Source organism: Eretmochelys imbricata, chromosome 14 (assembly GCF_965152235.1).
Source record: "Eretmochelys imbricata isolate rEreImb1 chromosome 14, rEreImb1.hap1, whole genome shotgun sequence".
In the NCBI taxonomy this organism is placed as follows: Eukaryota; Metazoa; Chordata; order Testudines; family Cheloniidae; genus Eretmochelys; species Eretmochelys imbricata.
In genome coordinates, this window is record NC_135585.1 from 20,441,195 (window position 1) to 20,466,117 (window position 24,923).

General features: G+C 48.2%; 1 protein-coding gene across 1 annotated transcript; it reads left to right on the forward strand.

The window, feature by feature from the left end:
* The first annotated feature begins 3,344 nt into the window (after positions 1-3,344).
* On the forward strand, positions 3,345-19,081 carry TRIM16 (tripartite motif containing 16). The gene is made up of 6 exons (XM_077833730.1): positions 3,345-3,911; positions 5,815-5,910; positions 9,381-9,614; positions 11,009-11,180; positions 17,989-18,084; positions 18,444-19,081. Exons 1-6 carry the CDS (start codon positions 3,345-3,347, stop codon positions 19,079-19,081), a joined length of 1,803 nt encoding a protein of 600 aa, XP_077689856.1.
* The last annotated feature ends 5,842 nt before the right edge of the window (positions 19,082-24,923 follow it).

A 24,923-nucleotide genomic window follows, 5' to 3' on the forward strand; every position in this document is an offset into this window, starting at 1 on the left:
TCATCGTGTGGACGGGTGCAGGTTTACATCGATTTAATGCTGCTAAATTCGACCTAAAGTCCTAGTGTAGACCAGGGCTTGGCCTGCAGCTGTTAAACAGCTGCTGTGCTTCACCCAAGAGCATAGGTGCCGACTCTGTGGGTGCTCCGGGGTTGGAGCACCCACGGGGAAAATTTAGTGGGTGCTCTGCACCCACTGGCAGCCAAGCTCCCTGCCCCCCTGCCCCACCTCATCTCCGCCTCCTCCCCTGAGTGCGCCGAGTCCCCGCTCCTCCGCCTACCTCCCAGTGCTTGCCGCTGCCAAACAGCTGTAGCAAGCTGGGGTGTGGGGGAAGGAGCAGGAATCATAGAATCATAGAATATCAGGGTTGGAAGGGACCTCAGGAGGTCATCTAGTCCAACCCCCTGCTCAAAAGCAGGACCCATCCCCACTTAAATCATCCCAGCCAGGGCTTTGTCAAGCCTGACCTTAAAAACTTCTAAGGAAGGAGATTCCACCACCTCCCTAGGCAACGCATTCCAGTGTTTCACCACCCTCCTAGTGAAAAAGTTTTTCCTAATATCCAACCTAAACCTCCCCCACTGCAACTTGAGACCATTACTCCTTGTCCTGTCCTCTTCTACCACTGAGAATAGTCTAGAACCATCCTCTCTGGAACCACCTCTCAGGTAGTTGAAAGCAGCTATCAAATCCCCCCTCATACTTCTCTTCTGCAGACTAAACAATCCCAGTTCCCTCAGCCTCTCCTCATAAGTCATGTGTTCCAGACCGCTAATAATTTTTGTTGCCCTTCGCTGGACTCTTTCCAATTTATCCACATCCTTCTTGTAGTGTGGGGCCCAAAACTGGACACAGTACTCCAGATGAGGCCTCACCAATGTCGAATAGAGGGGGACGATCACGTCCCTCAATCTGCTCGCTATGCCCCTACTTATACATCCCAAAATGCCATTGGCCTTCTTGGCCAGGAACATGGCGCGCTCAGGGGAGGAGGCAGGGAAGAGGCGGGGCCAGGGCGGGGATATGGGGAAAGGGTTGGAATGGGGGCAGGAGGGGAGGGAGTTGGGGCAGGGACTTTGGGGAAGGGGTTGGAATGTTGGCGCCTATGCCCAAGAGGTGGCTGCATGTTGGTGATGGATGAATGATCCCTGTGTATAAGTTTAATATAAAATATTTACAAGCCACTATGAAAGGCATCATATTATATCTTAGCACTATTTACAAATTGGCAGTTGCCAGATGCACAATGGCCCTCCTGGCCCTGTGCTGCCAGCATGCCCCTTCCCCTTGGGAGTGGGCTCATGCTGTGCCACACAGACCCCTGCCCAACACTGGAACACCCCCCCCCCCCCGATTCCCTATGGCCAAAGTCCCCCTGGACCTGCTATGCCGAGCACCCTCCCAGACCCTGCCACAAATGCACAGTACCCTGCACAGCACAACTGCCCAGCACCCCACACAGAACCCCCACTACTTAGTGCCCCAACACACGGAGATCTTCCCCGCCCTCTCACAGCCAAGCACCCACTCCCCAAGGCCCTCCAGAGACCCCCTCCCCCATGCCCTGCCTGCCAGACGCACTCACTGCTGGGAGGCTACTGTGTTTGCCAGGCTGAGCTGACAATGCAGCCAGGGCTCCGTCAGGACCTACTTGCCTGGAGGGGCCCCCTCCCCCCACTGCCCTCCCCTCTGGGCAAGACTGGCCAGGCTTCTGCATCAGTCCCAGGCGGCTCAGCTCCGGGGAGACAGGTGGGGCCCCACAGGTGGTGGGAAGCAGAGACTGCCTGGAGCCGGAGGTGCACTGGGGTCCGGCCAGGAAGCAGAGAGGAGCTGGCGGGTGGGGCAAGGGGGTGGAGAGGAGCCCTTGGCTGGCCGGCGGGCAGACCAAGAGGAGCAAATGGTGGGTGGGTGGGTGGGGGGGAGCCAGCGGGCTGGCAGGGTCTTGGGGCACAGTGCAAGCAGAGCAGGCCGGGGCCCCTTCTGAGCATGGGCCTGGCTCCATGGTGCCACTGGTGCCATTGTAAACCCGGCACTGGTGAGGTGCTGTGGCCTGCAATATGCAGGTCAAACGAGATGATCATGATGGTCTCTTCTGACCTTAAAGTCTACGAGTCTTTTACAATAGCAAAAGGGTAACCTCCCCAAACCCCTAAATCATTTTGCCTCAGATATAGAGGCATGATGCAAACCATCCTGGAGTCACCAAAGATGCCTATCACCTTCTTCTTCCTCGATGCCAAAAAAGGGATGGCACCTGAGTGGAAGTTCTCTTATTTCACAACTCCACCATCCACTGGAAGAACCAGTTTCACTTTTTTCAGCCTTGCCTTTCTGAACAGAGGAAGGGGAACGCAGGAGAAAAGCTGCATTTAGTGCAGCAAATTCCTTCAGTGCTCACATGATAAAACTGGGAACTTAAACTGTATCGGCTGTGTTTCCCATGAGCAAAGGAGGGGCTAAAAGCCAAAATGAAGAACATGAGCTAATATTTTGTGCAGAAAGTTTCCAAAGGGCATGTGGATTTAAATAATCTCTGCCCCATAACTCAGCCTCTCAGAGAGAACTAGCTCAGTGGTTGTTGCAAGATGAAAAGCGTGCCTACCTATAAGTATTAAATATAACTAATGGGCCAAGTCCTGGCAGTCTCACTCAGATTGTAGTCAGTCCTGGCTCAGTCACAATTCCATTTGAATAAAAAACTCATCAGGGCATCAAGATTTAGACCGTTCAACAGGTGTGCCGTGGAAGAACATGAGGGTTTGGCTCACTATTAATAGTACATTTCGTCAGGCTACAGGGAGGGCTGGTTGAAAATTTTTCATCAAAACTTTTTTTCATTGGGAATCTGGGTATGTGACAAAAATGAAAAATTCTGCAGAAAGGGTCTCCTTTCCTTGACAATTTTTGATTTTTTGTTGGAAACCCCAAAACCAATTTTTTGTTTATTTTCAGTAGTTTTCAGCTGAATTTTTCTTGGTTCCTGATGAAAATTTGAAATTTTCCGTTTGGGAGGAAAAAAACAACTTTCCAGCCAACTGTAGCTGGAAGTACAGAGGACAGCAAGTCCGGGTGGAAGGTTGTAGATTTGAGACAGAGGGACAGTGACAAGATTGACAGCTTTTAAGGAGCAGCATTTATCTACAGCTCACACAACCTGTCATTCACAGAACAAACTCACTCGGGGTTTGCTTCTTGGCTCTGGTTGCACTCCTACTTCCTGAAAGGGGCTGGAAAGAGTTAACAGCTGCAGGCAGTTGGGTGAGTTCAGGTGTGTCACTTTCTTTCATTCCCCCTTTGCTGTGCAGTTACAGTGTGCATACCTTGGAAGGCAGAGGAACTCAGAAATGGCTGACTGTGGCCCCACTGCTCCAGACAGGCTGCCCCAGGAATTGGTACTAGGTGACCCTGTCCCTAAGGCAAAAGGGCACCAGGTCTGTGAGGGCAATGGCTTCCCAGGTGAGAAAACTGAGAGTGAAGAGTTGAGTGGCCATGAAAGCCCAGAAGCCACTAGCCCAGGACCTGACCTGCAGGGCAGTTTGATTGTACATGGCTCTGAGATGGCAACGGGCCAGCCTGGCCTTCTGGAGCAGGGGAACGGTCTGGAGGATGGGCAAGAGATCCTGTGTGACTTCTGCATGGCCCAGAAGGTCCTGGCAGTGAAGTCCTGCTTGACTTGCATGGTGAATTACTGCGAGGACCACCTCCGGCCTCACCTGGAGAACAGCAAGCTGCGGAGCCACAAGCTGATGGACCCCGCGAAGGACATTGATCTGCAGACCTGTGAGATTCACAAAGGCCACTTGGGGTGGTTCTGCCAGACTGACCTGGTGTGTGTCTGTGAGGAGTGCCTGGCCGAAGAGCACAAGGGGCACAACTTGCTCACCTGTGAGGCAGCCAGGAAGGACAATGAGGTGTGTCACTGCCTGGTATTTATTGGTGTTCATTGGGGAAGAGTGATCCAGGATGCAGAGGGGCATAGAGGCAGAGTGGGGCCCAGGGCCTTCTCACTCACAACCGTTATACACTCGTCTTACTCTTACACTAGGATTTGGCATGAGTGGGTTTGCTCCTGATTGAAGCTGTGATAAGGGAGAGGAGCCCTAGGTCTTGTCTGATTTGTAGCCTGTGTAGGGCTCTTGGTTTCATTAATGAGTTACTTGTACTTTATATCAAAGAGGGATTTGTTGTCCCTGGCTGTGGGCCAAATCCTCAAGTCTTTACTCAGGTTCTACCCTGTCAAAACCACCACTCACGTTGGTGTAAAGCAGGAGTAACCTCATTAATACCAATGGGCCTGATTCCCCAGGGCCTGAGACCGTGTGTCACTACTTCCCCCTGTGCCAAGAGGATATGAATCACTACTGTTCTGATTCTGAGCTCAGAATTGGGCTCAACAGAATCACAAAGGAGTAAAACCCAGGGAGGGGTGAGTCGAGCCCACTGTCTTTGTAAGGACTGAGTAAAGGCTCCAGGATTTGACCCTAGAGTGCACCACTGTGTACTGTGTAGCAGTGAAAGACTGGTTTGGGAAGTATATAGGTGCATTTCTTCTTCCTATACTGAGCGAGATACAAATCTGTGCCCTTTGCAGCTTGTGTTTACCTTCCCTTCCACTCCCAGCTGGGGGCGGAAACGGGCTCCATTCCAGGAGCAGGTTTCTGTTGCCAGTACCTGCTCGAGAAGGTTTGTTTAAAAATGCTGTTGATTTATCTGTGAATGGACTAAAGATTTCCTGGTTTAAAATGAGCCAGCAGCGTCTCTCAATGCTGTATGCTTTATAATGGGAATTCCAGTTGTGCCTATAACCTGTCCCCTCCCCGCCCCCCAACAACCCGGCTTTGGCATGATATGTGAGAATCAAACGGGCCATTTCATGTTAATACTCTGGTCTTTTTGTCATGGGTAAAATTTTCTAAAGCACCTATGGGATTCAGGAGCCCAAGTCCAATTTGCAAAAGTGACTTAGGGCCCAATTTTAAAAGGTATCTAGGGGCCTAAAGATGCAGATAGCTGTTTGGGGGGATTTCAGTGGGAGTTTGGTGCCTGGGTGCTTTTGAAAATTCCACTAAACCTATCTGCCCCTTTAGGTTTCTGAATATCTTTCAAAACCTGACCATGAGTCACTTTTGAAACTGGGACCTCTGGCTCCAAGTCACATAGGCGCCCTATGGAGTTAATGGAGTGAAAACCAGTATAAATGAGAGCAGACTCAGACCCTAGAAGTGAGAGGGAAACTTTTTTCAGAACCTTGAAAATTTTTACTTCAAATTTGGGTCTAGAAATGTTCCAAGATTTGGGTGGGCTGGAGGGATTGGTTTTACGTTTGTTAACCATTCCATCTGTTCCTAGTCTTTGTATGAAAGATCAAGGCAAAACCCAGACCCTTTCCTCTTGTATTTTCCCCACTCATTGATCTGGATTCTGACATATCCCTTCCACTGCTCTGGATGACTGACCTTCTTAGGGCTTATTTACTGCAGCCATGTGTGACCAAGGATGTTTTATTTGCTGTTTCTGTTGCTGTCATAGGCTTTCCCAGCCGCTAAAGGTAGCAGGAGCTGCAGAGACAGAATTTTCTAATTTATTGTGTTGCTGGAAAAAATGACACACTCCCCAGATCAGACAGAAGCTAATAAAAATGTCCAGAGTGTTGTGAGTCTGTGGATTGCTCTTGTCTGTGGGAAGTGGAGCGGGTTCCAGCTGGCTGCTTTGGGTACCAAAAATCAGCTATAGAGTTTCATAAAACCCTCTCTCTGCTATCCTGTTTGGTCACTGAGAGAGTGGATTGTTAACACCTGCTTCATCCATTCACAGAGAGAACTTCTGCAGACTCAAGCAGAGTACGACTGGAAACTGAAGTCCACTGAAAACGCAATTGTCAAGCTGCAGAATAATACACAGTCTATAGTGGTAAGGACAGAACTTGGGTTATTTCTCCTCCTCAGATTAAACTGAACCCATAATAATGGAATGAAAATGGTTGTATGATATTTAATGGTAGCCTGGATAATGGTCTTACACTCCTTTATGTGTGAAGTGTATGAAGCCTCCATGTTTCTGTCATCTGCAGACATCTCCATGCCTGTTCCATGCCGCTGGCATGCTTTCCCCTCTCTGGTCGCAAGCCGCTACTCACATTCCATTAAAAACCCTGAGAAGCAAGACAATAACATGTCAATGGGGCAGGTTGGATGGAAGGGTGGGTGGGACACTAACCCGAGACCCAATTCCCTGCTCTGCCACAGTCTTCCTGTGTGACCTTGGGCAAAACACTTAGTCTCCCTCTGGCTCCATTTCCCACCTGTACAATAGGGAGAATAGCACTGCCCTGCCTCTTGGGTGTTGTGAAGAGTAATATGTTAAAAATTGTGAGGTGCTCAGACATGATGGTAATGGGGACCAGATAAATACCTCAGAAAGAGAGATTTACACCACTGAGAATCGAGCCCACTAACTATTACATAAAAAACAGCTTGACACCAAAGATTGAACTGGGAGCTCAGAGAGCTGCAGCATCTCAACTAAAGCTTCCTACATGGGGCTGTAACTAACTCTTTTCCTCTGCAGATTGCTCACAGAACGGGACTTGTAGCAAACATTCACTTAGGGGTTACACTGAGATACTGAATTCCAAATTCTTTGGACAATCTCAGATAACATCTCAACTTCACAGCTCAAACTCCCCTCCAGTGCAGTATTACCCTGAAAAGTGACTATAAAAAGACAGTGGGGTCCTAGCCTGGGTAGAATCACAAGGTCCAGAGGCCACGTGACAATTAAAATGCACGACTGTCAAAAGCTGAAAAACTCCACCAAATTTCAGGCTTTTGAATTGCGGGGGAGATTTTTGGGCTGCTTTGCCTTTAATCCAAGTGGCTTTGTTCATCTCGTGAGGGAACACTTGCAAATGCCAAAAGATTTAGTATTCCAGGGCAGGGTCAGCTTTGTGCCGGCTTCTGTTGTGGAGAATCCACCCAGAACTGTTGTTTGATGATATCATCCAGCTGCCTATGTGAAGCATCTTTGGTGAGTCACATCTCCACAGGGCTTCCAAAGAGCAGTGTCACGTTTCAACAGTTTGAAAAGCGGACTAATCATATTAATTGTTACCCTCTTGAAATTGTCCTGTGCTGGGGCCATAATACTCACGTAAACCCGCAGACTTCACTCCATGGTACAGCCTCCGCAGCTGCTTCCTCGGATAGCACTGTTTTTGATGTTACTTTTCTGCATGGCAATTCATGGTAATTCCAGAACCAACCCTCAGGACATGGCAAATGAGAGATGAAGCCCTTCATTTCTAGGTGGCTGCTTCAAATCTAGGGGAAAGTCGATACCTCCTGTGAGATAATTTGCTGGTCTGAGTCCAGTTTCTATTTCTGGATGAATTCTCAGATCAACAGCCACTGGCTCTGACTCACCTCTTTGTAGGCACTCTGAGCAGAAATGGGAGTTAGGGGCTTAAATGCCTTTGAGGAGCCGGTCCTCAACTCTGATAATCTGGGAGAATGAGGGTTTTTGTTTGATTTACAAGGAAGTATGGAGAGGATCCAAGTCAGCCTGGTTGTAGCCATCCTGCTGGAGAGATCCTGTAACCTCTCCATGAGGCCACATGGTACTTTCCCCCCAGGGACTGTTGAGTAGAAATCAGGGTGGAATTTTACCCTGTGATTCATTGAAGCTATGCCTTATTTCCATTTCCAGCAGCAGGGCTCCAGCCCCAGTGCAGGCGGGGCTGCATCCTCTGTGCCATACAATACCTGTCCTACTTCAATAATGAGAAGAGATCCTGTTTGTTTACTCATTGTGTTCATAGGCCCCAACTTCTACTCGACCCCCGTCTGCTCCCAGCCCCGCCCCCATTCCAACCCCTACCCCAAAGCCCGCACCCCAACTCCACCCCCTCCCTGCCCCTATTCCGACCCCTTCCCCAAATCCCAGCCCCGCTTCTTCCCTGCCTCCTCCCCTGAGCGCGCCACGTTCCTGCTCCTCCCCCGTACCTCCCACCACCAAACAGCACCCACGGAGCACCCACAGAGTCGGTGCCTATGACTGTGTTACCTTCTCAATTATCCATTGGAAGTGCCTCCATGTCCGTTTCTGTGTGTGCTGTGCTTTGTCGCATGGGAAGCTCATTGTGGGAACAGAGGTGTTACTCCTGTGGATTTTCTCCCCTCTCTGTTGGTACTTTGAGAGCCCCCCCTCCCCCCCCAACTGCCCAATTCTCCACAGTAAGTCTCAGTGCTTTGCAACTTGGCCACCAGCCCTATAAATAGGCTTGGCAGAATTTTACTTTCATTTTATAATTTCAGCTGACTGTGTTCATATTTATTTTTAAGCATTTTTATTTTTTATTCATTTAAATGTTCACAGTTGTGGGAAGTTATGGGGGTGTCCGTCAATGGGGAGGGTCAAACAATAATTGTTTCATGACAGTGGATGTTGAGATTCAAAAAATGAAAGCTTGATAACCATTACAACACAAATTGTCAGCATCACATCTCAAAATAGCCAAAGTCAATATCCTCAAATCAAACTCTGCCACGTGCTCAGGCAGAATGTTTCTTCCTGTGCCTGTCTGTGAATTTTGATTACTGTTGATGGAAATATTTTTTTGCCGGTTTGCATGCGTACGGCGAAATCAATCTTTACTGACACCTACCAATAAAAATCGAATCCTTCCATGCTGACTTATAAATAAATGATGGGGATTAACTGGGATATCAGTACTGTGCATTCAGAAGGCTTGCTGTTGGGTTGTTGGTGTCAAATCCCTCCATAGCCAGGTGCTGAGATAGCTGGTCTTCTTATGTATGGGCAATGCATAACTGGTTCAGGCCTATGGTTCACTGTGATCTAACCCCATAACACAATGAAAGGGAAGACACAGTGCTACATGGGCATGCTTTCCTTCATCCTTCCAATTCTCTGTTCTGAAAAGAAATGCCATCCCCTTCCTGGGTCAACTCGCCACCTGCTACAACTTTGATTGGGATTACAGGTTGCCCTTTTAACAGCATCCAGCAGTTCCACAGGTCCAATTAACTTAACCTTTCTGTCACAGAAAGGTATTTCCCTGGCTATGATCCTTAGTCAGTCAAAACCTAAGAGCCCTAAACTGCTCTCAGGTTGTGTGCATGTCCGTGTGTTGGGGCATAGGGGAAGAGACCAGGATCTGCTGGAAACAGGCCATGGGTTCCAGTTCCTTGGTTTGGATTTGCTGATTAGCTGTTGCTGTCACTGCCTTTGTGCTGTGGAGGCATCTCCACAGTGATTAGAAAATGCTGTTTGCACATCCTGATGCATTTGCCAGGAAGGTGCAATAGCGACACGGCGAGGCTGGTTGGAAAAGGCAACAGCGGTGGCTTTTGTCCCTGTAGAGTTCTATTTCCGAAGTGAAAAACCTGGTGTCCGGTCAGTTTGGGGAGCTCTTGGAAGCTGTCAAGATGGCCCACTCGGATGTACTGGCATTTCTAGAGGAGAAGGAGCATGTGGCGGTGAATCAAGCCAATGGGATAAAGATCCATCTGGAGCACAAGCATGCTGCCATGGAAGAGAATAAACTCAGGCTGGAGAAGATGGCCCTCCACACCAGTGACATCCTGTTCCTTAAGGTAGCATGAAGGACAAGGCCTTTCCACAGGGGTGAAAGTAACTTAAAGGACTTACTGGTACTCTGGAGTCCTAAGCAGGGGGGCGTGGCCTCAACCGGAAGAGGTGGGGCCTTTAAATACCCAGGCCCTTTAAATCAAGATTTAAAAGCCCGGGGGCTCCCAGGTGCAGTTGGAGCCCTGGGGCCTTTAAATCACCCCGGGACCTACCAGCTGCAGAGGCAGCTGGGAGCCCCAGCGCTCAGGGGTGATTTAAAGGGCCCCAGGCTCCAGCCACCACTACCGCAGCAGAGCTCCCGGCCCTTTAAATCACCGCCGGAGCCCTGCTGCCACTACCCTGGGGCTCCGGCAGCAGGGCTCGGGTGGCTTTTTAAGGGGCTTGGGTCTCCTGTCACTGCGGGGAGCCTGAGGCCCTTTAAAGCACCAGCCTGGGGAAGTCGGTCCAGTCCGGCATGGCATACTGGCTCTTGCCGGTACGCCGTACTGGACCGTACCGGCTTACTTTCACCTCTGCCTTTCCATTATAAAGACCTGGGGGATGGTGTGTCTGTAGATAAGTGTCTGGTTTGTGGCGTTCAGGTCAAGTGTGCAGTACAATCAGACTGCATTGCGCTATTTTATAATTGAAAAATGGTGCCAGGCCTTCTAAGAACATTAGAACCGGCCTGCATCTCCTGTAACCTGAAATGAAGATTCTGACTCCAAATTCAGAACTGATTGACCCTCCCTGAGTTGTGGAGCGTAAGACTGAGATTGTCAAAGTGCCTCTCAGCCCTAAAGTGCTCTGAAATCTAGGAGGAGAGAGAGGGTGAGATTTTTTCACCTTTGTTTTTAAAGAAGGAAAATGTTTCAGATCTCTAAAGGCCACATTGTTTGAGCCTAAACTGTGCAAAGCTCTGGATGAAGATGATAGAACTTTGCCCTACACCTTTATCTCTAGAAGTTGCTAAGACTTCTCTTCATTCTCCCTGGAACTGACTGAGATGCACTATTAGCCTACAGCCAACAACACTGTAATTTCATTATAAATGCTGGGTGTGTTGTTTCCTTCATTATTTTATGACCCTGGTCTTCTTTTTCTAATGCCCTCAGAGTACAGGGAAGCTTGTAGTGAGGTCCAGAGATTGCTGTTCCTTGGCTTTAGCTTTACAATCATAAAGTTTATCTGGTGAACTTCATATTCAGCCTGATCTTAAGGATCTCCCATAATATAGGTTCCAGAATCAGATGAGTTTAAGTTCTTCAGGGCTTCAATGGAATGGAAAGGGTCAGAGTCTGCTCCCACTAAAGTCAATTTGGATTTTGCTAGTAACTTCATGGTGAGATGGATCTGGTACAAAATCAGCCAAACATATGAGGAAATGAGCCTAAACAGAACTGTTTTTTTTTTTTGGCAGGAATATTGTGAGCTCAAGAAGAACACAGGGGATGATGTGCTTCCCAGTGTTTATATTGGACTCAAAGATAAACTGTCAGGGATCAGAAGGGTCATCTCAGAGTCAACAGAACTCTTGCTACAGCTTGTACAAACCACCTATAAGGAAAAGCTCCAGGAGTTTGCAAAGGAAGGTGAGTCTCATCCTCTGCCTTGCAGCTGTTTAAGTGTACGTTTGCAGAGCTCTCTCTCTCTCTCTCTCTCTCTCTCTGTGAACACTTTAGTGCTGTCACCAGATGGCAAAAGTGAGGTCCTGATAAAATGCCTGCTGCCCAAAACCCACTACCTGAAGCACATACGGGGAGGTGTCTAGTCTAAGGAGGTGGGTGGTGGTGGTCGGGGACTCTCTCCTTAGGGGGACTGAGTCATCTATCTGCCGCCCCAACCGGGAAAACCGAGAAGTCTGCTGCTTGTCAGGAGCTAGGATTCACGATGTGACGGAGAGACTGCCGAGACTCATCAAGCCCTCGGATCGCTACCCCTTCCTGCTTCTCCACGTGGGCACCAATGATACTGCCAAGAATGACCTTGAGCGGATCACTGTGGACTACGTGGCTCTGGGAAGAAGGATAAAGGAGTTTGAGGCGCAAGTGGTCTTCTCGTCCATCCTCCCCGTGGAAGGAAAAGGCCTGGGTAAAGACCGTCGAATCGTGGAAGTCAACGAATGGCTACGCAGGTAGTGTCAGAGAGAAGGCTTTGGATTCTTTGACCATGGGATGGTGTTCCAAGAAGGAGGAGTGCTAGGCAGAGACGGACTCCACCTAACGAAGAGAGGGAAGAGCATCTTCGCAAGCAGGCTGGCTAACCTAGTGAGGAGGGCTTTAAACTAGGTTCACCGGGGGAAGGAGACCAAAGCCCTCAGGTAAGTGGGGAAGTGGGATACCGGGAGGAAGCAGGAGCGCGCGAGAGGGCAGGGCTCCTGCCTCATACTGAGAAAGAGGGACGATCAGCAAGTTATCTCAAGTGCCTATACACAAATGCAAGAAGCCTGGGAAACAAGTAGGGAGAACTGGAAGTCCTGGCACAGTCAAGGAATTATGATGTGATTGGAATAACAGAGACTTGGTGGGATAACTCACATGACTGGAGTACTGTCATGGATGGTTATGAACTGTTCAGGAAGGACAGGCAGGGCAGAAAAGGTGGGGGAGTAGCACTGTATGTAAGGGAGCAGTATGACTGCTCAGAGCTCAAGTATGAAACTGCAGAAAAACCTGAGTGTCTCAGGATTAAGTTTAGAAGTCTGAGCAACAAGGGTGATTTCGTGGTGGGAGTCTGCTATAGACCACCGGACCAGGGGGATGAAGTGGACGAGGCTTTCTTCCGGCAACTCACGGAAGTTACTAGATCGCAGGCCCTGGTTCTCATGGGAGACTTCAATCACCCTGATATCTGCTGGGAGAGCAATACAGCGGTGCACAGACAATCCAAGAGGTTTTTGGAAAGGGTAGGGGACAATTTCCTGGTGCAAGTGCTGGAGGAACCAACTAGGGGCAGAGCTCTTCTTGACCTGCTGCTCACAAACCGGGAAGAATTAGTAGGGAAGCTAAAGTGGATGGAAACCTGGGAGGCAGTGACCATGAGATGGTTGAGTTCAGGATCCTGGCACAGGGAAGAAAGGAGAGCAGCAGAATACGGACCCTGGACTTCAGAAAAGCAGACTTTGACTCCCTCAGGGAACTGATTGGCAGGATCCCCTGAGAGAATAACATGAGGGGGAAAGGAGTCCAGGAGAGCTGGCTGTATTTTAAAGAATCTTTATTGAGGTTACAGGGACAAACCATCCTGATGTGTAGAAAGAATAGTAAATATGGCAGGCGACCAGCTTGGCTTAACAGTGAAATCCTTGCTGATCTTGAACACACAAAAAAAAGCTTACAAGAAGTGGAAGATTGGACAAATGACCAGGGAAGAGTATAAAAATATTGCTCGGGGATGCAGGAGTGAAATTAGGAAGGCCAAATCACACCTGGAGTTGCAGCTAGCAAGAGATGTTACGAGTAACAAGAAGGATTTCTTCAGATATGTTAGCAACAAGAAGAAAGTCAAGGAAAGTGTGGGCCCCTTACTGAATGATGGAGGCAACCTCGTGACAGAGGATGTGGAAAAAGCTAATGTACTCAATGGTTTTTTGCCTCTGTCTTCACGAACAAGGTCAGCTCCCAGACTACTGCACTGGGCAGCACAGCATGGGGAGGAGGTGACAAGCCCTCTGTGGAGAAAGAAGTGGTTCGGGACTATTTAGAAAAGCTGGACGAGCACAAGTCCATGAGGCCGGATGCACTGCATCCAAGAGTGCTAAAGGAGTTGGCGGATATGATTGCAGAGCCATTGGCCATTATCTTTGAAAACTCATGGCGATCCGGGGACGTCCTGGACGACTGGAAAAAGGCTAATGTAGTGCCCATCTTTAAAAAAGGGAAGAAGGAGGATCCTGGGAACTACAGACCAGTCAGCCTCACCTCAGTCTCTGGAAAAATCATGGAGCAGGTCCTCAAGGAATCAATTCTGAAGCACTTAGAGGAGAGGAAAGTGATCAGGAACAGTCAGCATGGATTCACCAAGGGAAGGTCATGCCTGACTAATCTAATTGCCTTCTATGACGAGATAACTGGCTCTGTGGATGAGGGGAAAGCGGTGGACGTGTTGTTCCTTGACTTTAGCAAACTTTTGACACCGTCTCCCACAGTATTCTTGCCAGCAAGTTAAAGAAGTATGGGCTGGATGAATGGTCTATAAGGTGGATAGAAAGTTGGCTAGATTGTCGGGCTTAACGGGTAGTGATCAATGGCTCCATGTCTAGTTGGCAGCCGGTATCAAGTGGAGTGCCCCAAGGGTCAGTCCTCGGGCTGGTTTTGTTCAACATCTTCATAAATGATCTGGAGGATGGTGCGGATTACACCCTCAGCAAGTTTGCAGATGACACTAAACTGGGAGGAGAGGTAGATACGCTGGAGGGTAGGGATAGGATACAGAGGGACCTAGACAAATTAGAGGATTGGGCCAAAAGAAATCTGATGAGGTTCAACAAGGACAAGTGCAGAGCCCTGCACTTAGGACGGAAGAACCCCATGCACCGCTACAGACTAGGGACCGAATGGCTTGGCAGCAGTTCTGCAGAAAAGGACTTAGGGGTTACAGTGGACGAGAAGCTGGATATGAGTCAACAGTGTGCCCTTGTTGCCAAGAAGGCCAATGGCATTTTGGGATGTATACGTAGGGGCATTGCCAGCAGATCGAGGGACATAATCATTCCCCTCTATTCAACATTGGTGAGGCCTCATCTGGAGTACTGTGTCCAGTTTTGGACCCCACACTACAAGAAGGATGTGGAAAAATTGGAAAGAGTCCAGCGGAGGGCAACAAAAATGATTAGGGGACTGGAACACATGACTTATGAGGAGAGGCTGAGGGAACTGGGATTGTTTAGTCTGGGGAAGAGAAGAATGAGGGGGGATTTGATAGCTGCTTTCAACTACCTGAAAGGGGGTTCCAAACAGGATGGCTTTAGACTGTTCTCAGTGGTAGCTGATGACAGAACAAGGAGTAATGGTCTCAAGTTGCAGTGGGGGAGGTTTAGGTTGGCTATTAGGAAAAACTTTTTCACTAGGAGGGTGGTGAAACACTAGAATGCATTACCTAGGGAGGTGGTGGAATCTCCTTCCTTAGAAGCTTTTAAGGTCAGGCTTGACAAAGCCCTGGCTGGGATGATTTAGTTGGGGATTGGTCCTGCTTTGAGCAGGGGGTTGGACTAGATGACCTCCTGAGGTCCCTTCCAACCCTGATATTCCATGATTCTATGATGCTTCTCTGTGCCATGCGTGGACTGTCCTCCTAAGCCGGTCCTGGGCTCTGAAGGGCCAAATGTCTTTGGACCATCTTTGGCAGACTCTTCTATTTTGAATACACCATACAGTGCATTTGAGTAGCTCTCGGTGTTCTACTTCAGTACCATTTTATACTAATCCCTCATCCCCTGTTACTGTCTGATGCTCTGTACAGATTCTCTGCAATATTTAATCTCTACCTTCATACTGTTCCATTAGACTCTCTGCAAAATAAGGAAGCTCTGTTCTAATCCTTGCTTGTGGGTGTATGTTCCTGTCCTGGCATCCTGGTTGTGTTTTCTTGAACTCTTGCTTTGTCTCCAAGCCATGATGTTCAGCTACTCCTGCTCCAGGGGGTTTTGGATTCTCCCTCTGGTTAAGGTGTACAGCACACCCATCAGCATTTTTTACACAGACTCTCCAAGGCAGTCTCTGTTCTGTCTGCACTCAGAGCCTTGCCCTATTTCACCAGTGCTTTGCAAGGAACTGTGCTCTGCTACTGTCAGAAATGCCCTCTGCTGTGCTTCCACCTTGAACCTGCCCTGTGGTAGTGTCTTCTTATCCTCTTTCAATAAAGTAAGGCCTTGTAAAATAAAAAAAAAAAAAAAAAAAATGCAGGCTTCCCGGGCCCCCAGAAACAGACAATCCCAAGGTCACAGTGGCAGAGTCAGGAATAGAAACCCACCAGACGATCCTTCCTGTGTGCAATGAGATCATCATGCTGGATTTGCAACATCACACACTGATTCCTATGGTAACAGATTGGGATGTAGAGATTGCGATTTTACTGGATGTCCAAGCATGCGGGAAAAGTGGGATGATTAAGGGGTGTGTGTGTTGGGGGTGATGTTTCTATGTAAGCACAATACTGTGATTAGAAAAGAGAGCAAGCAGAATGTAGAAACATTCCAGGTATTGCCCCCTCCCCTCACTATTTAACTTTGTCCCACTCTTTCTTTCAAATGATCAATCCACCTCAATCAGCAGTTAATGATTTACTGTGTGAAAAGGTCTGGATATTACCTAGGTTGCTATCCAAATGCCTTTTTAGTCCACAATAGAAATCTGATAAGCAATATGAGTCTGACACAATCCAGCTGAATTCCTCGCCCTCCCATGCATTAACATTATCAGCTGAGTCAGTTCCACTTGTTTATATGTAGTCACTCCTGGTTTCCCCAGTAAAGCAAAGGCTATTTGCTGTTAGGTGCTAGTGCGATCTCTGCCTGCTTAGAGCATGTATGGAGGTCACAGCATCAATCCTGCCTTGCTGGCAGTCTTGACACAAAGTCAGGTATGAGCTGGAGGTGACAGAAAGGAAACCAGGCTCTTTCCTGATGAGAATCAACTCAGCCACCTCAGGACTGAAGTTATTTCCTCGAGAAACATATGGACAGAGGAGGGAGCTGTGGAATCCATGGTGATTTAGCTGGTTTTAACTCCATACAAGTTGTAGCATTTACAGCAAATCTGGTTTTTTTCTGGAATAAATGAGTACTGCAATTTAATAATAATACTTTGTCCTTCTCTACTGCTCTCCATCCAGGGATCTCCAAATGCTCTATAAACATTGCCCACAATTATCCTCCATGATCTAAAAAAGAAAAGGAGTACTTGTGGCACCTTAGAGACTAACCAATTTATTTGAGCATAAGCTTTCGTGAGCTACAGCTCACTTCATCGGATGCATACTGTGGAAACTGCAGAAGACATTATATACACAGAGACCAGGAAACAATACATGGTCTCTGTGTATATAATGTCTTCTGCAGTTTCCACAGTATGCGTCCAATGCAGTGAGCTGTAGCTCACGAAAGCTTATGCTCAAATAAATTGGTTAGTCTCTAAGGTGCCACAAGTACTCCTTTTGTTTTTGCGAATACAGACTAACACGGCTGTTACTCTGAAACCTCCATGATCTATCTATCTCTGGCAGTGCAAAGCAGCCAGAAAGCCAGCTTTACTAGTCACATGGAGATTCCTTTCATACTAGTAATAGCATAGAGCTGGTGACACACCCATCCTAGCCCATGCATAGAAATTTACCTCTGTCATCTCAAGCTATTGCTTCTCCCATTGCCCCGTGATTTCAGTCCTGCCCTTTAGTAGGTACAATGTGATAGCTGTTGCTGATTTCTTATAGTCTCGCCTCTCCTGTTTTCTGTCTTGCTGTTTATTGACTCTCCCTGAATGAAGGACTTTACTTTTATTGGCACTGACCTGCAGCCCTGACTGCTCTCATCTCCACCGGTTGCTTTGCAGTTTGATTCTGTTCTTCTCTGGGTTTGTTCTCCCGCCCATTTCTGCACGCTTGAGTACGATTGGGTTTATGCCAGAGAAACACCTGGCAAGGAAGGACAGGAAACAGCTGCCTAGGGTACAGAGTGGGTCTTGTGTTTTGAGTTTAGCTGATCAGAGAAGCATCACAAAGCCCTAAAAATGACCTGGACTGTGCCACGCCAGCCAAGAGTGCCCTTCCTAGGGTGGTGTGCAGCAGGAACTGCGAGGCTATTGCACTGTTGCACAAATACAATCAAGCACCAGGCATTGACCATTGCACTGAATAAGTCTCAGCTTCACCTCACCCCTACTCCCTGACACTTGAGTGCAAGAGGCAAGGCAGGCACCAAGACTAGGCATGTCTGAGGAGATGTGGGGTTAAGCGCAGCCCTTTTCGTGGGTTTGAGGCACTAAGATACCCAATCCGCTCTTCAGCCCTTCTACTGCTTTTAGGCTGGAGTAACTTACCAGACGTATTCCCTAGCCATAGTTGAGACCGATGTAGCTCTGCAAGCCACCTAGGAGGGCTCCACAGGTGACATTTTGTGCTTGACTTCTCTACACCATGTTTCCCTTCACTGCTTACACAAAGTCCCAGGAGGCCAGGATTCAGTGGGCCTCATCCTGATTCTCATCCACGCCAGCTTCACACTGACATTATTATTGATTGTCATTTGTGTTACAGCAGTGCAGTGGGTTTCAACCCATGGCCCGCGGACCCCAGGGTGGGTTGCAGAGTGTGTCTAAGGGATCCGTGAAAGTTTGTTGTTACCACAGAACAGCAGTGTTCAACCTGTGGTCTGTGGGACTACTAACTGTCTTTTTGTTGTTGAAGAGGACTGTGGGATCAAAACGATGGTGTCTGCACTTGTACCATCCAGGCACCGCATATCAGCTCCAGATCCAGAGACTAGGAGTGACTTTCTCAAGTGTAAGTATTGGAATTAATGACTCTAAAGCAGATGAGGCTCATGGGGGAGAGGGGAATGGGAGTTTGGAAGAGGTTTCTAGAGAGCGACCTGGTTATGTAGTTTATCTTGGATTATCTGTATCTCAGTTGTCTTAATTGTTATCGGCTGAAACATGAGCATGGCCACAGCTTCTTTCAATCCCGGTGACAATCGCCTGGGCTATACAAAGGTATTCAGTTGCCCAGTGATGCTCAGCTAATGGACTATGTATAGTAGTGGAGTAGGATCCATAGCTCATATCTTGGGCTAAACAACATGGAGAGTGTTCACTGGAGAGGCCACGTTAGCCATTTCAGTAACAATTTTCTTTTCTATTTAGACACTTGCCCGTTAATGTTTGACCAAGACACAGCCCACAGATATCTCAGGCTCTTGGAGGACAACCACAAAGTGACTAACACCACGCCTTGGGAACACTCCTACCCAGATCACCCTGAAAGATTTGAGCACTGGCGCCAGGTGCTGTCAGACAACAGCTTGTACATGGGTCGCTACTACTTTGAGGCTGAAATAAGCGGAGCCGGCGTTTACATTGGTATGACATACAAAAGCATTGACCGGAAGGGGTCAGAAAGCAACAGCTGCATCTCGGGGAATAACTTCTCCTGGAGCATCCAGTGGCATGGCAAGGGGTTCTCTGTGTGGCACAGTGATGTGGAGATGCCACTGAAAACAGACACGTTCAACAGGATAGGGGTCTATCTGGACTACCCCAAGGGCACTTTGTCCTTCTATGGTGTCACCTTGGACACCATGACTCTGTTACACAAGTTTGAGTGTGAATTTGCTGAGCCGCTCTACCCTGCTTTCTGGCTTTCGAAGAAAGAAAACTCCATCAGAATAATCAAAGCAGAGGATACTGATGAGAAGACTCCTGCCTCTTCTGCTTCCTCAGAGGAAGCTGCTCCTTCCAACACACATTCAGCGTCTGAGGTGGAAGCATTGGCCAGTACTTAGGTTGTGGATCAATATTAGTATTGTGGCAGCAGGGGCAGCAAGGAGATACATGCTACTGAGGTTTTAATAAGAGGGTCCATTGTTGGATCATATTAAAGAAGTTCTTTATTAAAATCACAAATTAGTTTGATTCCCCATAGTTTAAATTCCAGGGTATTACTAATTAAGAGGTCTCTTGGTTTTTGGTACTGTTTCTCTCCCTCTATGTCTGAAACTTGCAAGCTGCTAATTGCGTTAGTACATTCTAAGACAGAGTCTGTTCTCAAAGCAATTCACACAGAGAGAGACTCAAAGCAATACTCTGTAACAACAGAAACAGCACCCAGAGGCTCCCCGCCCTTTTGTTGTATTAACAATTGTGATTAAAATAGAGATAAAGGATGTATGTGGATGGATGCTTGGTGTGGATAATAACTGAATGATCAGGGAGGTGCCAGCCTAAGAATCCAGTGTCCATCGGCTGAAGAAGGCGTCAAGTGGAAATAACCAGAGGACCCCCGGAGGGCAGACTGGAATCCACCCAACAGCCTCAAGAATGGGAGAACCAAAGAACAAGATAACATCTGGCAGCAGGGAGCCATCAGGAATGTGCCATCTGCTGACTGATTCAGCAACAGCATGATGAAGCAATTCCCATAGACCTGGCATAGGAAGAAATTCCTATAAAAATGGACTCTAGAAAGTGAGAACTTTGGGGGTCTGATTCTGCAAACCAGCTTCCAGGAGCATCAGATGAGCATCTGACAAGGCCCTGCTCCCTCCTCATGTCCAGGCCACCTGGCCAGTGGCTTGGCATAAGCAACTTCAAGGCTGGTAACTATGATAATAACCTTGCAGAACCTGTGTGTGTGTATGAATAAATATGTGAATAAATATCAAATTGAATGGAATGTTATAGCTATAACTAATTGCTTACTAGGATCCTTTCTGTATTCACAATAAATGTGGCATTTTGCCTTTTCCCCTTTAATAAGATCCTGCTGGTTTTTATTTTATTGGTATAACATAAACACACAAAAGATGGTGAGATGCTCAGAGACTACAGCAAAGAGTGCTTAAGCACCCTAGGTAGAACACTGGACTGGCAGGGCGGAGTTCTGTTCCTGAGTTGTTGATGGGTGACTTTGGGCACCTTCATCTTTGTGCCTCAGTTAATTGATCTGTAAAATGGGGATAAAGATGCTTGCCCACCATTGTAAAAGGGGGGCAGTGCTACATTGCTATATAACTAAATATTATTATTCTTTTCCTCTCTGTCCCTCAAGTCTTCCCTACTTAATCTAGCCTTCTATTGAAACCACCATTCTCTTTTTACGCTTCAGCCCATCACCTCAGGCCTGCCCCAGAACATGTGTGCTGCCTTCCTATTTCATACTGCATCTAATCCAAGCTCTGTCTTTGCCTTCATGCCTTTAAATAATCCTATTCCTGTCTAAAACTCTGAATTTCGACTCCCCTTCCACCTCCTCTACTCCCTATTCTGTCTTCTCTTTGCTCCTTTTCTCTCTGTCCCACTGCCAGTTTTGTACCTTCAGTCATGCTCTCTTCTACATTTGGAACAAATCTCCACATCCTGTCCCCCAAATACCTCCTTCCAACAATACTTAAAACCCTCCTTAAACCCTCTTCTTCCTGAAACATGCCTACCTTGTTGTCCTCATTAAAAATCTCTCCGCCTGAACTGTTGTCCTGTGTCTTCGTTCTATTGGTGAGGGGAAGCACCCTGGGGAAGGCATTGCATCTTACCCTACATTTGCAGGGTGCCATGCAAATGTATGGTGTGTTATACACAATAATTCCAGAACTCCCTTAGAATGTCACTACTTCAATAAGGCTGTACCAGTATACAGGCCAACACCATATGGTGTTTTGCTCCATGAACCTGGTACTTTATGAAGCACTGTGTGAGGGAAGATGTACCCCACACAGGTAACAAAAGGATTAACAGGAGCCTGAGCCCAATTATGTGGCCTCAGAATGGATGGTAGGCCTAATTGGTGAGCAATCCCAGCTGACAGGGAGCTGGGTCTTCATAAAGGAAGGAGCTCAGGGTAGTGGGAAAGAAACTAGGGAGGAGACTCAGCAGAGGGGTAGCTGGGTGTTTAGCCCAAGAGAGGAAAGGCAGAAAGAGGCTTGGGGCTAGAATTAGAGAGCTCTGAGTTAGGAGGAAGCCTGGGTATCTGGGGGCAGGTTGTTCTGAGCCAGAAGGAAGCTGGAGGCAGTGAAGGCTAAGGGGTGTCTGGGACTGGAGTGCAGAGGGCTTGCAGGGGATGAGGGAAGAATTCACCAGCCACTCTCTTGGCCCTAGAGAGGGGAGAGTGCTGTGGGGAACAGGGAGGCTTGCAGGGCAAGGAGGAAGCTCAAGGAGGGAAGATACCTAGAAGACAGAGGAGTGGGGCAAGCTCCTGCGGTTGACCCTGACACAAGGGCAAGAACCAGGCCTCTAGGAGGAAGCCCTTGGAGGTTGTTGCTTGTTACAGAGAGCCCAGGAAGGGACTGGTGAAAAAGGCCTAAAGAAAAGCTAATGATAGGAAGGAGTCCTGAGAGACAGCAGCAAGTGTCTGATGGAGCAGACCTTGGCTGCTTGTCCTAGGTTCCCTGGACTGGAACCCAGCATGGGGCTGGATTCTCCGGCCAGCTAGTGGGAGGGTGGGGTGATTCCCCTCTGATGTAGGGGGATAAGGACAGGTCAGACTCTGGAGAGAGGTGTGTTCAAACCACTGGGCCCAGAGTCAGGAGCCGGAGACATGACAAGGAATTGTTTGTTGGACTCTGTTAGCCCAGAAGAGGTGAGACTAACCGTGACCATGCTGCAGTGCTGAGTTATGAGAAGAGGCAGACCATTGATGGGGACACTACAGAGCTGCTCTCCCATGCCTGGCTGCGAGGGGCAGCCCCAGCCGTGAGTCCACTGTTGCACACACCCTGATATAGACAAAGCCATTTTACAAGACACACCCTTCCTCCACTAATGCTAGTGAACCCAAGGCACAGTGCCCCCCCCCCCCCATACACCGTGTTACCATCTGAGTTGGCCTTCCGGCAGCAAGCTGTAAAACTGCCTTTGATCCTCCTTCCTGACCTGCCCCTATTCCAGACAGAGGGGTAGGGGCAGAGGTCAGGTTGATACAGGGACATTGGGGTGTAACTGTAAATTAGGGGAAATGTGGGGTTTCCTCATTCTGCCAACTACAAACCTTCAAAAATCATGAGTCTGGCTTAAAAAAATCTTGTTTTTAAAATAATGAATGTTGGGTTCTTTTCTTTTACCTCCTGGTTCCTGAATGCTCAGGGCACACTTGCTTCACATTTTCAAGCTTTGCTCTGCTAACTGCAGGGCTAGATGCTTCTTTATTTGTATATGAAAGCTGAGGCTTTCATGCAAATCATGCTCCCAGTGATGGGGGCTTTAAGAGAAACACTAAAAATCACAAGAGTCACAATGAAATCATGTGAGTTGGCAACACTGGCTTCTGCATGTGGAGCCTGTGACATGCCCCAGCCAGGACCATGGCAAAGAGGAAGCCACCTTGATTTCTCTAGGGGACCTTGCGCTCAGCACAAAGTAACTCGCCCACGTAGCATAGGGACATGAGTGGTAAAAACCACTACCTATCTCTGGTGGGGTGAGCACCCATAATCCCAGAGTCCCCTGCCAATGAAGCACTGACTGCACAGTCTGAGGAACAAACGGCCTGCATATAAAAACCAAGGAAGGAGCTCTGGAAATACAGAGACAGATAGAGGTTGGTTCGTGGGATAAACACCACTGAACAGAGAAGGAGTTTCAAAGATGACTCACATCCTGGGTGTGAGATTTATTTCTTAATCCCCTCTGTTGAGGGCCTGGAATCCATAACCTTCCTCTCCTAGGCTGCCAGCCTGAATCTAGTGACTACTTGGTGATCTATGGGGGGAGATGAGTGTCTGGGTCTCTGTACTATCCCTATGGGCAAGTGTCCATTTCACAAAGCCAACACTAAATCCTAGTTGACAGGCCAGGGCTGAATGAAACTGGAGTCCTGAACTACCTGCTCTCACAGCTCAAGCAGTGGTCCTTGCAGCTGTAGCTGTGGGCAGAGAAAGAGGCAGTGCAGATGAGATGTGTACTAAATGTTCTCTGCTGCACCTGTTCTTTAGATAGAGGTCTCGGGACCCCCAGACCTAGGATTCTTGGTGCAGAAAGGCTGCCCCCCACCTCTCAAACTCCTGTACCAACTGCAGCTCAGCAGAAGCAAGGCTTGGGACTGATGGGGTGATGATGGTGCAAAGGTGGGGAGAATCCTGAAGCAGCACAAAGAAGTGAATTTGATGTGCAGCCGGAATTGGAGAGGTTAAAAAGCAGAGGGGAGAGGGTTAGGGGTGAGTGGAGTGGGTGGGAGGAAACTGGGAGCAGAGGAAATAAAAGAGAAAATGAAATTGGAACAGAGTGAAAATGTGGGGAAGGAAATAGAAGAGAATTTCAAAGGGAAAAGGATCCAAGTGATAAAATCATGACCCGGTGTATATATAGATCATGGAATGCAGTATAAAAAAATGATAAAAGCAAGCTGATAGAAAAGCCTGGCGAGGGAAAAAGAAATCCTACCCCATGCCCCAGGGAAATGACGAGCAGGAGCAGGGAATACAAAGGAGATCCTGACTAATAGGGAAAGAGGGGAGAGTGGAAAAGAGGAATTAGAAGGAAGGTGGTGCCACAAGAGGGCACTCTTCTCCCACAACAAAGCTACCATTGCTGCTGTGGGAGCAAGTAAATTACTGTGTGGATTAAAAATAGATAAATAATCCACCTGAAAGCCTGTCACTGTGGAAGGAATTTGTGTGGAGGGTCAGTGTGTTTGCCTGTGGGGGACAAGGTTCCTATCTGGGTCACATTTCCACATGAAAAGCAGGCCTCCTGCGAGTTATGGGGTAGCACAGCACAGCAGGGAAAAAAGGCAGTAAACTTTGATACCACTGGGGATTCCTGCTCATTAGAGGAACGGGGCCTAGAGAGGAAGTGAATACTGTAGGAGCAGCCGCAGAGCTGTGTGGAAGCTCAGGGCTAGTGTGTCAGGAGGCGGGGCGTGTCCCGAGTGAGGCGCTTCAGCAGAGCTGTGCGGGGCCCCAGAATGGGACTAGCAGGGGTGCTGCAGGTCAGGACGGAGGAGCACTGGCGGAGCGGCAGAGGGAAGCCCAGAAAAGGAATAGTTTTATTTGTACGCTGTTCCCATTGAACAAAATACGTTAATGTCGCACCAGGAGGTTGCTGCACAATCAGACCAGTGATGGTAATGCTGTACATTTGCAATACTGAAGGGCTTGATGCTGCCATGCAGTCCTTGGAGTCCCTGCAAGACCCCCTGGGGCCAAATGCATCCCTGGAGTCAGTGGAGTCATGCCAAGGCTGAATGTGGCTGATATTGACTGCTGTGAGGGCTACCTCAGCAGGAAGCTTAGGTGCTGTCTCCAGTAATGGAATAAGACAATCAGCTCAAAGTGCCACATGAAAACCAAACTGTTTATCATTTGCTTTGTGCCTCACTCTCTCTTCAAAGCGTCTAGTTCTTGCTGGCATTTTCTCTGTTGCTGTCAGATTTTTCATTAGCAAAAGAGCTTCATTTTAGCAAAAATAGATTGGGGGTGGGGAGAAATCACGGCACTTCTAATGAGCCCCCCACCTCATCATGCAGCTCCACAGCAAAGCAACAGCTGGGTTGTTCTGCTGTGACTTTACTTCACTCCCTGCCCAGGGAATGCAGAGGCATTTGAGTACTAGGGGTGTGAAAGGTGGAGAGGAAAGAAGGAGGAAGGACGAACAAAGAGAATAAAAGGAGGAGGCAGGGGCAAGAAAAGCAGGAAG